Source organism: Rhagoletis zephyria, unplaced genomic scaffold, assembly GCF_001687245.7.
Source record: "Rhagoletis zephyria isolate East Lansing unplaced genomic scaffold, Rhagoletis_zephyria_1.1 Rzeph_scaffold_00047, whole genome shotgun sequence".
Classification (NCBI taxonomy): domain Eukaryota; kingdom Metazoa; phylum Arthropoda; class Insecta; order Diptera; family Tephritidae; genus Rhagoletis; species Rhagoletis zephyria.
In genome coordinates this window covers 440,577-457,018 of record NW_016157131.1, presented here as the reverse complement: position 1 = coordinate 457,018, position 16,442 = coordinate 440,577, and the positions used below count along the sequence as shown (strand labels likewise).

General features: G+C 35.9%; 2 protein-coding genes across 9 annotated transcripts in view; both read right to left on the bottom strand.

The window, feature by feature from the left end:
• The window catches only part of Bsg (immunoglobulin domain-containing protein Bsg), a 100,708-nt gene that overhangs the window by 5,495 nt on the left and 78,771 nt on the right, over positions 1-16,442 (bottom strand). For 7 of the 8 annotated variants that reach the window (XM_017622418.1, XM_017622414.1, XM_017622463.1 and 4 more), the window contains exons 4-7: positions 12,209-12,369; positions 10,497-10,604; positions 10,209-10,403; positions 7,662-7,794 (exon numbers count right to left, since the gene is read on the bottom strand). In XM_017622418.1, the coding sequence (XP_017477907.1) occupies positions 7,662-7,794; positions 10,209-10,403; positions 10,497-10,604; positions 12,209-12,369 (597 nt within the window). Of the gene's footprint in view, positions 1-6,995; positions 7,795-10,208; positions 10,404-10,496; positions 10,605-12,208; positions 12,370-16,442 lie in introns of those variants that run through there. The other variant, XM_017622456.1, reaches the window with a different exon arrangement.
• LOC108367773 (uncharacterized) lies at positions 15,169-16,246 on the bottom strand. The gene is made up of 2 exons (XM_017622470.1): positions 15,878-16,246; positions 15,169-15,788 (listed from the first exon to the last, which is right to left on the bottom strand). Exons 1-2 carry the CDS (start codon positions 15,977-15,979, stop codon positions 15,507-15,509), a joined length of 384 nt encoding a protein of 127 aa, XP_017477959.1. The 5' UTR covers positions 15,980-16,246; the 3' UTR covers positions 15,169-15,506.

The window sequence follows — 16,442 nt, the reverse complement described above, 5'->3', positions numbered from 1 at the left end:
CATTTTTTTTTATCAAAACTGGCAAAGTATAATATACAGTGGTGAAAAAATAAATCAACGCGATTATTTAGCAACTTGTACTTTATTATGCTACAATTTAATGGGCTATAAAACTGCATACTCAAAAAAAACTGTAAAATCTGATAAAAAGGTTGAATATTTAGATGCTATTTTGCAGAGATTTTATAATCTTTGCACAAAGTTTGTAATATGAATTTATATGGGTTTTGTTAGATATCGAGCTATACTTTTATAAAAAACATAATATATAATAAACAAAAGAAAAAGAGGTAAATTTTTTTAAAATGTCGCGCCCCTATTTATTTTTCCACCACTGTATGTATGTATGTATATTAATTTCATATTAATTTTCACACTTATTTGAAAAATCTAGTTTTTCCCTCTTATTTCCAAAAATTAAGATCTGAATAGCCTAAGTTTTAAGCAGTATGTCTTTTAATAAAATGCCACAATACCGCTTTAAGGAAATAAATTTGCTCAACAGCAAAAAGAGTAACGTCCGCAACGAACATATACAATGACTTTAAAATTAACCCAACTTCAAGGACCTTAAGGCATGGCAAACATATCGCCTGCCTGATAAATGTAGCGGGTTGCCTCATGCGGGATAGTATATGTCAGGACATTGTGCTATAGCGCCAATTCTCCATCGATGGCGTAGACCAACAAGCTCCCCATTCCCACGACAGCCGGTTCTACGTACCGGAATGACTCGGGTTTTACCCGACCAAGGGCTGTTGTTTCGGCGATCTAACCCCGTTTAGGTCGGCGAAATTCATCAAACGTTGCTCGATTCTAGGGCTACATCTGCTCCGTACCCTTCTGCTCAGGGTTGGCATAGAGTCCAACCCAGAGCCAGAAATTTACACCTGCCGCGTATCCTGGAGACGACTGCATACAAATTCCACCTCGGTAAGGTGCAATGCCTGTGACGGGTGGAGTCACCTCCGTAACTGCTCGGGACTACGTACGCACCGGCAATGGACCACGTCGTTCGCGGCCGAATGCTGTGCGAATCGGACCGCCTCCACGGCGAGCCACCACCCGCGCGGGAAGCACAGAACCAACATTCAACGCCAGAGAGAGAGGTTCATTAAACAACCTCTGTGCCCGTCAGCCTACTGACAGGCCCTGATCGGCATTCACAGGGAATCACTATAGAGCTCCGCCCTGTGAGTGCCATTCTAGACACACAACCACCGAACGTGGACGGGACAGAACTTTGTCTGCCTCGGAAGACCCGCACTACAATAGCCCATCTTCGCTCTGGCTATTGCAGCAGGCTAAACTCATACCTCAGCAGAATTAATGAGGATGTGCCCAACCAATGCCCGGCATGTGGAGAGTCGTCACATGACTCTCGGCACCTCTTTACATGTCCTGAGAACCCCACATAGCTGACGCCCCTGTCCCTATGGACGGACCCTGTTGAAGTCGCATACTTCCTGGGCCTCCCCCTAGATGAAACGGACGACAACGTTGACGGATGAACCGACCCGAGCGGGGCTTAGTAGCCGCTACAACAACAACCAACAAGCTCCCTGTGCAGAAGCTGTGTTGGGAGGAGGGAGAGGAATAGATTCAGCACTTCAATGTGTCAATGCCCAGCTCTCCAGACAAGGCGTCTCAAGCACTTCGGATCACGCTATTTCCGTAGTTTGGGGGGGATAGCGGTGGTGAAAATGTAGGAGCCCTTTAGCTTCAGCCACGATAGTAAATGGTTCAACCAACACTATACTGACAGTATAGAACATTTGTGCTCCAGTAGCGCAATTGGCTCACAATATCACTGTGGCTCACCTTCGCTCACTTACAACAAACACAGAAGTCATAGAAGCATAACCCGCAAAATGTGCACGGACAAAACTCGATCGACATTCAGTTGGCTTTCAATCAGCAACATCACTGTGGCTCACTTTGGCTCAGTTACAACAAATTGTTGTAATTGGTATTGGCGTTGTTGTCGTTTGGCTCAGTGACTTAAATTTTTTGAACACCCCTGGTATAGAATACCTTCGGCGGGAAGGATGTGCTCCTTCGAGAACCGTTCAGCACTATTTCAGCATCATTTCGGCGAAGTCCAAAACTAGTCACCAAAATTTCCCTGAAGTAGTCCTGAAGTGATTCATAAAAAGTCGTGAACTTGTCCCGACAGGATATCGAAAAAGTCCAGGAATGGTTCCTTACTAGTCCCAAAACGATCCCAAACTATTCGCAAAATGTTCCTGTACGAGTCTCAAAATGAATCTCAAATAGTTCTGAACTGTCCCACAATGATCCTGAAATAGTCCTGAGCCAGTACCGAAATGGTCCATAACTAGTCCGAAAATATACCTTAAATAATCGTTAACTAGTCCGGAAATAGCTGCGAAATAATGGTCATGAACACATCCCAATGCGGTCGTGAACTGGTCCCGAGAAGATTTCGGGATAATTGAGGTTATGTAGCAACGCAAATATTTTTTTGCGGTCGTGAACTGGTCCCGAGAAGATTTCGGGATAATTGAGGTTATGTAGCAACGCAAATATTTTTTTTTTACAGGAAACTAGACAAAATATATTAAGAAAACACAACCGTCACTATTCCAATAATTTTCCGACTGCTCGGTGGTGAGCGGTTATTCGAATTCAAGTTGTCAATCGAATACCTTTCTAACCGACAAAAACGTTGCTATTCGACTACTTAGTACACTAACGGAATAGCCGGATAGTCGATTTTTAACAAGAGCTGGACAACGGAGGTGAGAGTGCCCGCGAACACAATGGAGAGTTCGGGGTTTGCCAAATAAGAAAATGAACAAATACAGTGAAAGCTGCCTGGGCCGGAATCGGGACCATCAATTTTTTAAGACAGAAAGGTAAATTACAAACCGGCTCTAAGGGCACATATGATTTACACTTTAAAAAAGTTTTCAGGTGTATATCTTAAATAAAATAGATCACGGAAAATGGGCAAGAAATGCTATACAACCGAGCAGTCGTGGCAAACAAAAGAGCTATGTTATGTGTGTAACTTTGTAAAGTTATAAATAATTAAATCAACTAAAATTTAAACAAATAAATGATATATGTATGTATGTAAACAAATACAAACCCATATGTTAAAATCAAGTGAAAATCAAAAGTAAATAAAAACGCAAATACTAAGTATTTATTTTTTTAATTTTTATTTCTTTTTTTTTGGTTTTTCCAAATTAAAATATATATTTTAATTTTTAAATCAATTCTTGACTAAGTTTAAGTGAAAATAAATGATATAATCAATTATTATTTATACAAATAATAAATAGAGGTAACATTAACAGATCCGTAGATATAAGGTTTAAGAGCTGATTTTATAAAAAATAATCATATCATAGTGATAATAATAATAAGAAATTAAGAGTTGTGAACGAAAAGGAAACAAACGAAGTAGAGTACATAACAGCGCCGAGATAATAATTATTTAATTGTTTAATACTAAAAATATATCAAAAAACAAATAATTCATTATAAATTTAATCGAAAGTGGAAATGAATGGTATACATATTAAGTTTAAGGCGCATTTTAATTAATTAATAATATTTATTATATTTATAGCAGTGATTTCATGCGCTTCTTGTTATCGGAATATTAACGCTAAATTGCGCTTTCTTTATCATGGTTTTGTTATTATGATCATTCGCTTGCTTTGATGGTATTATTTTTTATAGTTTATTTGTATTTTTTAATTATTATTTTTTTTTTTATTATTTTTTTTTTGCAGCAATAACACACTCTACTAGTGTGTGTGTTTTTTTTTAATCTGTATTTAAGTATCATTATTCATAATATTCAACAGGATGCAGCCTGATTCTTTTAACTAATTCATCATCCTGCTTAGGTTTTTCCTTTATTTCCTGCACAATTTCCAATTTTTCTTCTTTAAATTCTTCTTCACTAAAATCATGAAGACGTGAAGTACATAAATGATAAATTATTTAATTGAAATAACCATAATTAATGAAATTGAGTATACTGCCGCCATTACTGTTTTGTAGAATGTTTATTGGTATTTTTTCTTTTTTATTTAAGAATTGAAAATACAAAACTTAAAATACGTTTAACATGAAAAAAAAAAATATTCAAAAGCAAGAACCAGTATTTTGGTTTTTCTACTTCTTCTTCTTCTTGTACACTGAAAACATATGCAACAGCAGGCAATAAAGAATTTAATCAAAATAAAAAACAAACAAGGCTACTTTTTCACGCAAAGTGAAATATAATTGATAAGAGATTTTTTCTCGTTACACTTTTTATTGATTAATAAATAAAGTGCAACACCGCGCAGAAAATGTATGCGCAGAAATTTGTTTTTATTCTCCACTTGGCTTGCCTACAAGGTAGCATCAATCGAGAGACTGAAAATGGAGCTGAACTGTCAACTGGTGGGTAACATCAGATGCTGTACTGCTTTAGGTGATAACAGACTGGTCTTTCAATCAGTCTAGGTAATACTCAAATAATTAGTAGCCTGGATATTTGCCAAAATTACAATGGGTAGCGAAACACTCTCTGAAGTGACAGCCAAGTTGCTCTAAAGGCCGTGGAAGGCCGTTCGCACATCTTCAAAAATATTTAGTCCAGGAATGCAAGTTTGTAAACTGTACACCGTTGCAAAATGGAATGAGCTTGAACTTATGTGGATGCATGCCAGCACACAATGATTTTCAAAGCCAAACGAACTGGCTGCAAATGCATTGGCGAACCAACGTTCGTATGACAGTCGTGTTTACGTAACCGGAACGACGCAGATCTACTATCATATATTTGGCTAGGGACTGTACTCAAAAACTCATTGGGTAGTCCCTGCAGACGAAAGAGTCCAGCAACTTTTCATCGACGACCCACACTCACGGTTTACATGTTGTTTAGAAGAAGAGAATAGATAGATGGATAATGCACTGCGACCAGTCGGTCTATTGTGTGAAGATGAGGATAGTATACAAATTAATTTCCTTGCAGCTATCCGGTACATTATTTGTCGGTCGGATGTGTTGAGAATGAATGAATAAAAAAGTCTCATAGTTTGCCGTGGCATAATAATTTAAGACGCAGACCAATACTGCTTACCCTATACACTTCTAATTCTTTCTCTAGGCCTTAAGTACAGTGGGCAATAGTGCCTGAGTGCTTGAAAAAATTTTATTTTGGCCACACACAATTGCATTCTTCCATTTCATTACTTGCGAATAACTTACGACTGCGGTTGCGTATACTTTTTATTGCCTTTTTGGTAAAGCCACTTTAACTAATATTTGTGCATAAGCTGTTATCTAAAAGCAAATTGCTGGTCGTAAAAGTTGATAACTTGTTTTTTATTTTTTATTTGTTTCTGTTTTTCTGATTTCATACTACGTCTTTTATAATGGCACAATTGCTTTAATTTTAGCAACATACTTTTTGCGCGCCTCAGTTACAAACACATTTCATTGCTTTTGTTGCATATGTTTTATATGTACATGTGTATGCATAGCACAAATATACAATTTATGTATAGTATATGTATACACATAACTTTTAGTATATGCATATCAACTACAAATGTATACAAGTGTACATATATAGTTGGTAACTACTTTGGAAAACATAATCATCATTATCAGTGTAAATATGTTTACAAAAAAGAAAAACACAAAAAATTATATTAATAAGCAATAAGTACTTAAAACAAAACTAACGCTTTTTCATTACTCTTCGATTAAGCATTACTTTGCTCCTACATACATTTTCTTTTTTGCATTACAAGCACAATCAGATCACATATAAATCTACTACATGTATACGTATCGTCGTTTAAGGCGCAAAACCGCGTAACTGACATTTGCGGCAAAAATTAGATTTGCTCATCGGAAGCTCCTGGCATCTAGCCTTATTTATCCACTCGTACCAAAATATCGATATTTAGATAGAAAAAGTAATTATATTCAGGGATAAAAGCGAGCGCCGTTTTCAAAAAATACAGGTTTAGATTTTACTCTCTCTCGGGTAAAATTGGCGCAACCTCAAAAACGAGGTTTTGCATTATCTTAATACGCGGTTTTCTACATTAAACGACGATATGCACAGTATGCGTAAGTATGCACTTTGTAAACATTAAAAAAATACGATATAAAGTAAGCAAAAATATACCAGAACTAGTTGCAATTTAAGATACAAAAACAAAAATACATTTAAACAGCTATAGTCGAAAAGTAAACAAGACATAAATGTGTTTTTTTTTTGTTGTATATAATTAAGATATATAATATTACAGCAATTTAATTTTGGAGAATTTAAGTTTTTCTTATTTTTGAATGTGTATATGTATGTACGTATGATGTGTACTATGTACGCTTATAAATTTGGTCATTGAGTGTTCTTTTTTTTTTACTAACTACATACAATACAATTATAATGTAACGTGCCGAAATTAAAAAAAAAAAAAAAATAAAACAAAAAAAAATTGTTTTAGCGTGGCAATTATAGTTAACATATTAAGTCTCATTTTAACTGCAAATATTTTATGTACCTATGTATATATGTGTTTACTTGTATTTGTTCACTTTGTTTTTAACTGTGTCTTCTTACTGTGTGCTGAAAGATGTCTCTAGGTCGTCGTCAACGTCGTCAACGTCGTCGTCGTCGTCGTCGAGTGTTTTGCTAGCACTTGTCGCGTTCGCGTATATTAGCTTAGTTATATAACAAGCTAAGATGTTATCTCTATCGTTTTCGCTTTTTGAAGTAACAAAAAGCAAAAAATGCAATATTCGCATTGCGGAAATTTCATTTACTTTAAATAAATATCAATAATTTACTTTTTAAGTAAATCACTTTTTAATTTGTTAACTAATTTTGTTTACTTTTCGCTAAATTTTATACAAAGTTTTAGAAATTGTTTGGTTCTCTATCGACGTCTTAAGTTTATACACGAAAATGAATTCGCTTGTCACAAAAGAAGAGTGCAATTATGCACAGAACTAAACGCAAGAACGCACGCCGATCACCGACTACAAACAATTTGCCATAATCGTTTATTAGAGTTAATATTATTTCAGCATTTAATGTCGTTCAACACAGAAAGTGTACAAAATTAGTGCCGCATGATTATTGCTTTTGTGACAAACGAAACATGCCACATAACGGGTAGTAAATTAGTTGTCATCTTTCATGCGCTACGTGTGAGTGTTTGCTCATTGTTTTTTTTACTATTGTATAAAATGATGCAGTTGGCCTGTACTTGGTATTCATCTTGATTTTAATGGGTGGCACAAACTTAAAATTACTTGGTTTGAAGGATTATGTGATAAATGTATGTACTCGTAGTATGTTTGTTTCTGTCGTTACTGTTTCTTTTTAAAAATTTTAAAGTTGTTTATGCAAACCAGTAATTATGTATGTCTATCTGTTCGACTACATGTACATATGTATGTATATAGTATGTGTAGTATCTATTTAGTTTTAACTATTCTCATTTTGTAGCGCTAATCTGTACTATTACACTACACACTTGTCTATATACTTGTTTGTGTATGTTTGTGTGTGTTGGTATTGTATTTGTTGTTGTTGTTTTTTTTTTTTTTTTGATGGTGGCTGGTATATAACGGTGGTGGTTGTTTGTGTTTATGTATACAAAACTTACTGATCTTGTGGATCTGTGTCGCTTTCTTCCAATTCACTCTTGTTGCGTCGCTTTTCGTAGATGAGAATGATCGCACAGAGGATCAGTACTTCGGCGCAGATACCCAGGAAAGGCCACAAGGCGGCGAGTTTGCCTAGAAAATATATATTTATATATAGCATGAATTTCAATACATTTATTAAATATTTATTGATGATGAGCGGTGATACTTGAAAGGTTTTATATACCGAGCATTAATTTAAATTTGTAAATCAACTACCCAGGCCAATATAAACTGTGTACATTTTTTGAAGTGAAACTTCTTAATCGAGTTCGGAGATGGTTGCGTTAAATATTTAACATCAAGTCATAAAATCTGTATCGTTCGTACGATTTTCAAAAATGAGGTGTCACATGAAAGGGCTTGACCTGCAGATGTGCAGTATGGTTTTAGTCTTTTAAAGGGTTGCGATATATACGAAAATCAAATTAAAAGAAATGGTTTTGAATACGTTGTATTTTCTAGCTAAATGTAGGAGGGTTGCCACCTATTTCAAAAGTGAAATTTAGTGAAACTATACAAAGTCTTACGCTTAAAATACTATACAGTACAGAAACAAAATTAAAATATTTTTGAGGTGCCTGAAGAGGGTGGCCACCTGTTTAAAAAGTTAAACTCAAATTATTGAAGCAAATCTTATTATTATAGCTCCGTTATGTTTGCGATAAATATTTAACGTCACGGTACAGGTAGCATATGACGGGTATAGAAAACGAATAGCTGCGTTAAACGCCAATTGGGCGGGAAAAGACTAATGCAAAGACAAGAATAAAATCAAAAACAAATATAAAGATAAGATGAAGATGAAGATGACGATGAAGATGAAGATGAAGATGACGATGAAGATGAAGATGAAGATGAAGATGAAGATGAAGATGAAGATGAAGATGAAGATGAAGATGAAGATGAAGATGAAGATAGATGATTAAGATGAAGATGAAGATAGATGATTAAGATGAAGATAAAGATAAGTAGACTGTTATGATCTACCTGTAACTCTCGCAGGAGATCAACGTCAGCGTTTCGCTGGCTAAATCTGATGAACTGACTAAATTTTTTAAAGAAAAATTTTTACTGGAAATGGTTAATAGTAGAAATGACCCAACAACCTAAGGAGCGGCTACCATTGAATTGAAATAAAACGTTTCAAATCTTTCTTTAGTTACCACAATTTACTAGTTAATACTGTAGATATGGGTTTTCTCAGCCACAAATAATAATTAAACTTTTATATTATAAAAAAAAAAATTAAAGGTCGTTAAAAAAAATATGTTTTTTGTGTGTTAGAAAATATGTACATGTGTATGTATATCGCACATTTCTTTCATTCTGGCATTTCCTGTATTAAGTTTCACTTCTTCCGCGCGTAGGGACTACACGCTCTGAGTTTTTTTTAAGCCTGTGTTATTACTTTTTATGTTTTAATGCTGTATGCTCGCAGCCATCCGATCAGCGATTTCGGCATATTCTTTTGTAGCGAAGTCCTATTCTAAAAGCACATTTTTCTCACGGCCAATAACTGTTGATAGTTGCTACAACTTTATTTAGTATGCCGGAATGAATCGATTACAATCCAGATAACTTTTTCATAAGAATAGCCGCTTTGTTGTTGGCACCCTTTACTTACAGTGGTCAAAATATTTATTGGTACAGTCATTTTTTTTACAATATTCACAATTTCTTTTTGTTATAATAATTTTTTGGTTAATTTTTCACGAAAATATAATTCATATTCTCACAAAAACCATGTTAATTAAATTTTCTAACTTTTTACAAAAAAAAAAAAACAATGTCCGCTTTTCATCAAAATTTCAAAATTTTTATTTAGTTTTGTAGCTCATTCAATTTTAGTACACCTTTCAAGTCGCTATAAATTAGCGTTAATTTTTTAGAATATTTTTCTCAAGGGTGTTGGGCATTTTCTTCCATATAACGTATGCCCAAAATACAATTTTTGTTCAACATAATTTGAAATCATCTGAAATTGAATGGGCTAGAAAAGCGTACACACGATGTTTTCTAAAAATTTTGATGCACATTTGTTGTCTTTGTTTTAAGTTTTGTAAAAAGTTTGAAAATTCAACTTTTTATGGTTTTTGATAGAATATCTCGTGAAAAATTAATGAAAAAAAAAAATAATTATGGAATATATTACGAATATTGTAAAAAATCAATGTACGAATAATTATTTTGACAAATGTATGTATGTACCTTTTTATTCTAATGATAAGTAAAACCCCGAGCTTTAGGTAAGATCGCTAAAGAAGTTATACCTTAATGAATAGTAGATTTTATGCGAGTTTTCTTCCTGATTTTCTCCATTTTATCAAGTAAATTAGTCATTTAAATCGTGATTTTTGTTATGAATAACTATTTACAAATACTTATACATATAAGTTGTATTAACGAAGGCATAGAAACCGCACTTGGCAGCTGCTTTGTGGCGGCAACAATATGCCAGTACGAAAAATGTTCTCATCTCAAAAGATTCTCCCATATTTACTCACCCTTAACACGAACAAATGAAGCATCACTGGCCTCAGCGTAGTCAGCATACTCATTGGCGTCATTACGTCCAATGCATTTAAATTCGCCTCTATCATCAAGGCTTATATTCTCAATAGACAAGATTGCGTTTTTCACTTGATTATCATCGGGTTTCAAAATATAACGGCCTGTGCTGTTTGAGATTGTTAAATTACCTGCAAGTGAGTAAAATTTATTTTTAGGTTTAGTTTGATTTTTTTTTTTTAATTAATTAAAGAGGAGATATTAATGTGTTCCCACAAACTTACCAATCTTCCAAGACAATTGTGGATCTGTACCAATAGATGTACAGACAATTGACAATTTCTCACCCTCGACAACACCGGTATTTGAAGGCACTCGTACAACAACGCGAGCTATAAGAAATTTATTGAAAAAAGCATTAAATCTATGATTGACATATAAGGTTCCAAGAGGAAAATATGACACATTAATAATTATAATAATAGCAATTACGCGGCTAAAAACCAACAAGGCTGCAGAAGCTGAGGTCTGTTAGCGGAGCTATTCAAATATATACTTGGGTGTAGAGTCGACGACTGGAATTTACATATGTGTGCTCTGCTCAATCCACAAGAAAGCTGACCCCGCCATACGCGCCAACTGCCGCAGGATCAGCCTTGCAAGCGACGGATACACAAAATCTATTTGTCGATTCAAAGCGACTTTTGACAGCACGAAAGGAAAAAAATACGACTGTGTAAAATGAAGTTGAGCAATGCCACCAGCTCCCCGTCAGAACTGGGTACGACCTCTCCGAGCCGTTTGATATCAAACGAGGTTTCAGTTAGGGCGACTACCTTTCATGAGATTTCTTGGTTGAAGAACCTAATTAAAGCCGCAAAACTAAACTGCTCAAGTACCACTGTTCACAAGAGCGTACAATTGCTGGCATATTCTAACAACAAAAACAAGGGCTACGTCTGTTCCGCCTCGGAATTAGATAGAGAACCAAAGCGCTTGCGTATGGTGAGAACATTATACAGCATCTCCTGTAATCACACTAACAGTCAGTGCACACCCATATCGGCACTCATGTCACTGTTGACAGCTATATTTTTGGAAAAATTATACGATTTGGGAACCTGCATTAGATCACCAATAAAATGTCAGATTTGAAATCGGGGAATAGGAAAAAGATATTTTACAAGTTTTGGCTACTTTGCTTTGTTTCAAAAATGTTTATTATTTTTTTATGAAAATGTAGCCGATTATCTAAAAAACATGTAAATCAAATTTCAAACTTTGTAGAACGCTTATAAAAATTCAACGAAATTTTAAACATTTTAATCAGATTTTCTAGAATTTTTTGAGTATGCAGTTTAGTAGCCCCTTAAATTTTAGTGGAACAAAGTGGAAGTTGGAAGTAGCTTGGACTTACCATTGATTTTGCCAAATTTTTGTTCTCGCATATTCTTCCATACAAAGTATGGTATTATATTTTTGAAGGAATTAGTATTTTCTTTATAATTTCACTAAATTCAAACTAGAATCGTTATATTAAAAAAAAAAAAAACTTAACAAACAATTATACAAGTTATTTTTAAGCAAAAAACAAAACCGACTGCAACTCTCATATAAAAATTTAGGAGTACCGTTAATTTCGTAATAATCTAATGATCGGACCTAAACCAAATTAGTGTATGAGCACCTCTGAGGTACTAACTATCCTTATAGAAATCGGTTAACGTGGTCGACGGTAACGTACATATAAAAATATATATATATTCCGATGACTTGATAACCTCCTTTCTTTGAAGTCGGTTAAAAAAACTTAAAAAAAAAAAATGAAAGAAGAACGATACACTGCAATATAGCGAGAGTACCAGTTTTACAGAATAAAACATAACCAAAGATCGTAGAAAATTAGGATGCTGGCTTTTTTAATGGCTCCCTTATATTCTATGTATGTCCTTTGTGCTATACTAATAAAAATTAATAAAAATATGCATCCACTTACCAACTACATTAATATGTTTTTTCTGATTATCGGCTACACAACTGTAGAGACCATCATCGTAGGTATCTGTTCGGTCGATTATGAACTTTCTTTCGGCCGCAAGAATTCTATAACGGCCTTCAAGTTCTTTGACTTTCGTGATATCCGTACCGTTCTTCTCCCTAGAAAAGAGAAGAATAACAATATTAAAACACACTGAGAAAAAGGATTAGTTTCGACAACTAAAGATATTTAGTTCCCGAATTTTGACAATATTTGGGAACTGTGACCAAGGATTGGGAACTATTACCATGGGTTGGTTATTATAATTAAATATATTAAAGCTTCTAATATTCATCTAGGTTATACCAAANTATACTTACATATGTATATAGTAAGTCCATACTTGCAATGGTAACTTAAAAATTGTAATCTATACAAATAAAAATGTTAAGTTCGTTTGTTCGGCGCGCAAAAACGTTCTGTATCATTTCTATATTTTTTTTTCATAGGCTAAAAATACTTTCGATATATCAATGGGGCGTGGCACCTCCCATACGAACTGTTCGTGGTAGAGTACTGGAACTTGGAATGGAGATATGACTCAAGTCTACACAAGTTTTTGGATGTACTACCTACTATGTAATTAGAGGGGGTAACAACACAAAAATATTTTGAAGACCCAAACTAGGTGAACCAAGCTGAAACAAGCTAGGTGAACAAAATTTGTTCCCGGATTACTACAAAAAGTTAACTTATTAACATAAAGGATATCCGCAAAGCCCTGACTGACATTCAACTGTTCGGGGTGGAAGTGTTCAAAAATAAATTTAAAATCTGTAGTTGAGCTTGACGACAACGATTGATGGACAAGACGATTTAGGCAGGGATAAGTAAGCCGCCACAACAACAACTATTTGGATTTTATTTTTTCCAGAGCATTAATAAGTTAAGAATTTTTCGAAGAATGGCTAAAGGTTGATAAACGTGATGGAAATGTTCACCATTATAGCTTTCTTAATCCAAAATTTAAGCTGAACGCTGTTACTAAAGCTACTGAAAAGGTTATAAGAAAAAATTGTTCTAAAACTCGTCGAAAATTGTTATTTTTTAACGATTTTTTGTTTTTTAAATGTATAAGCAAGTATAACCTATATGAATGCGGAAAGATGTTCTAGGTGACCCTGTGCTCTTTTGGGAGACGAGTAATGAGCAACCCTGAATTATATATGCTCCCATTTCAAAGTCGTTGGAAAATCCTCTGGAAGAACTTTGAATTTGGACACTTATGTTATGGACTCCACTTCGCCGAGAGAGTATATGGACACCTGAGTGGTAGATCAACATATCTCGGCAGCTAGTTCGAAAACGCCCTATCTCAGAAAACTTTTCAAGAACGACCTATATCAGAATTTGGCTCAAAAAAAAAAAATTCACATATGTAATTGGCTATACCCCGTAAGAGTCTCTGTGGAAGAGAGGAGGCTTCAATGTCTGCCAGTGGCGGTATCGAAAACTTTTGACACATCAAACGTTGTTAGGACGGTTTTCTCGCAGGGGCGGTTATAGTTAAAACCACGGGTTATCTCAGCGTTAATGTTGTTAAGTGCTAATGTAAATATTACTATGTATTTCTCGGAAGTTATACTGATGTTTCGTAGGGGTCAGGTGATAAGTACCTCAAGAGTTTTTACCACGGGGGAATAGAGTGTTATCGGGGTATAAGAGTCCTCTTTGTTAACAGGTTTCCCTGGCTCCCTAATACATACGAGTTGTTGTCGACAAATTGCGGACCTTGGTGAGGTAGTCTGCCGCCGCACCCAATTTTTATTTTACGTTTTTGAAAGATTTGTCTTCCCGATGTCCACCCGTACTTCGACGATGGTGAAAGTAAAAGGCCGAATTCAGCAGTTTGTGCTGCCTGCGCACAGAACACCCCGACAACCTTTTCAGGCGTTCCGCGCTTTTCATGTTTTCAGCAATAGCCGAATTGTGTAGCTGAAAGCCTGAAAAGCATATTGTGGAGTTCTACTCTTCGGGTTCCAACTATAAATTAGCGGCTGAAGTAGCTCGATGTTCGGGCTCGACGAAGCGTGATCACCGAATGATATTTCCACTCTGTCATCACACTTCGTCGGGTTAGCCAGAGAAATTACGGTTGACCAAAGCGCACTCACGCCTGACGTGATTCACAGATCGACAGCATCATCAATGGACATGTTAATTTACTGGTAGAACCGTACCAACTGGAAAATTGGTGCGGATTTTCTGACAAGCGTCAGAACGTGATGAAGGTAAGATAGAGTAAGCACTGTGACCTGTAGGTCTATTGCGCCCTCAGCTCATCACAAAACCCCTAGGGTTAGACTCTATAAATTTCAGAATGGATCCCATGGGTAGGCTTGGCCATAGATGCCCTATACTCCTCTCTCTTCTACGTAAAACGGCCTCACACTCCAGAAGAAGGTATAATGATGTCTGCTAGGCGGGGTCACAGAAGCGACGTAGGTCACTAGCTTACGCAAATGGCCGCTTAGACTACAATGGTCCGTCAAAATGCCTGCAATAATTCTTAGTTTCTCCTTGACGCGGACCGGTGGTGCTACGTCAGTGAAGTTGTTTCTGTTTAGTATTTTCCTTTCTGAGCGCTTCTTCTATCGGTCGGGGACCTATCGAAAGGAAGGAAGGGCTCAGGTTCTATCGAGGTCGAGGCAGCAGCCATGTTGGCTAACTGATCGGCTTCCTCATTTCCTTCAACTCCCATGTGCACTGGTACCCATGACAGTTGGATACAATTAATTTCAGCCATGGCATTAAGCTTCTCTATACACTCTAGGGTCACTAAGGCTTTGACCTCGAAGGAGAAGAGAGTTTTGAGTGCCTCTTGACTATCACTTAAAATTAGTTAAATCTGCATACAGACTGCTGGCATAGACTTCCGCTTGGAAAATGCTTAGAAAGGTTCCTACGGCCGCCGAAAACGGCAGTCTTAGGTCATACATATATATTCATACGCCTGGCTACCTTAAAGTTTCTTTCGAAAACTACTATCTATGCATATCATCTGTGGGGAGCAGAACTAATGGCAGCTGAAAGCCTTTATTTTTCCATACATATACATATGTATTTAGGTTTTATCGAAATTATAGCCAATTTTATTAAATTTTCACAATTTTTACAAAATATGAGTAAATAAATGCACAAGTACAATAAGGGTACATTTAATACATATACATACTGTGTATGTAAATGCAAGTACGCATAAAGAAAGACACATCAAAATATAAAAATTCAAATTATTCATTAATAATTCCACAATTTAGCGGCGTCGACGACGTCTCGAACCGCGTCGACTGCGGCTCCGGCTACGAGCAGCGCGTCTCTTTCGTCGCCGCATACCACGATCTTCCAACTCGCCACCACTGTCCTCGGAGTTATCCTTATTATCTTTCGGTTCTAGTTCGCCAGCTTCTTCGGCAACGATCATATCCAAGTCAACCGGTGCGGCATAGTACTTCCGCTGGGAGCGTTGTATAAAGCCGTAGCGGACGCCACCATTTAAAGTCTCTTTCACTGATTCCTTGACCTCATTGGGATGCACCTGCGGAGGGTATGGAAAAAAATTAAAATTTAATGCTCTGTTCACCAGCTTTCCATTGGAAAACTCTTAAAAGAAAAATTTTTACTTACGCCAGCTGTGACAGCGATATGCGTTACAATTTTGCTGACCGTTACTGGTTCTTCTAGATTTTGCAAAGTTTGCAGAATTAATTGCCCATTTTGATTAGCCATTTGTTGCGAAAATTCAAACGCAATCGTTCAACAAAAAAAACCGTTCCGCCTGTCTGTATTGTCCACCGGCACGTGAGCGCTTGTTAGTTGGTTTATCAGTGAGTTTGTAAAATTTTTCAAATTAATTTTTGAAAAATTTGGACACGTGTACTTAAAATTTAAATTTATTTTGCTGACAAAGAAAAATTGTTTTCAATACGATGAAAGTTTGTTGAAGTTTTGCGCCTTGATTAGAGATTGTAGACGAAAATTTGTTTCGAGTGCAAGCAAGGTGTTGTCAGTAGCCATGGTGGAATAATAACAAGGTGTTGTCAGTAGCGACGTGTTTGTTGTAATTTTGACAAAGTCGGCATGCTTTTTTTCAGTGCTACCGATCTTAATTTTTATACTACTATTCGTNCAAGGTGTTGTCAGTAGCCATGGTGGAATAATAACAAGGTGTTGTCAGTAGCGACGTGTTTGT

What these genes read in the sequence shown, in the direction of transcription:
- LOC108367773 (XM_017622470.1), bottom strand. Translation starts at nt 15,979, where the DNA reads ATGGCTAATCAAAATGGGCAATTAATTCTGCAAACTTTGCAAAATCTA. An exon ending in ATATCGCTGTCACAGCTGGC is followed by an intron (nt 15,789 to 15,877) that starts GTAAGTAAAAAT and finishes TACCCTCCGCAG; the next exon opens with GTGCATCCCAATGAGGTCAA.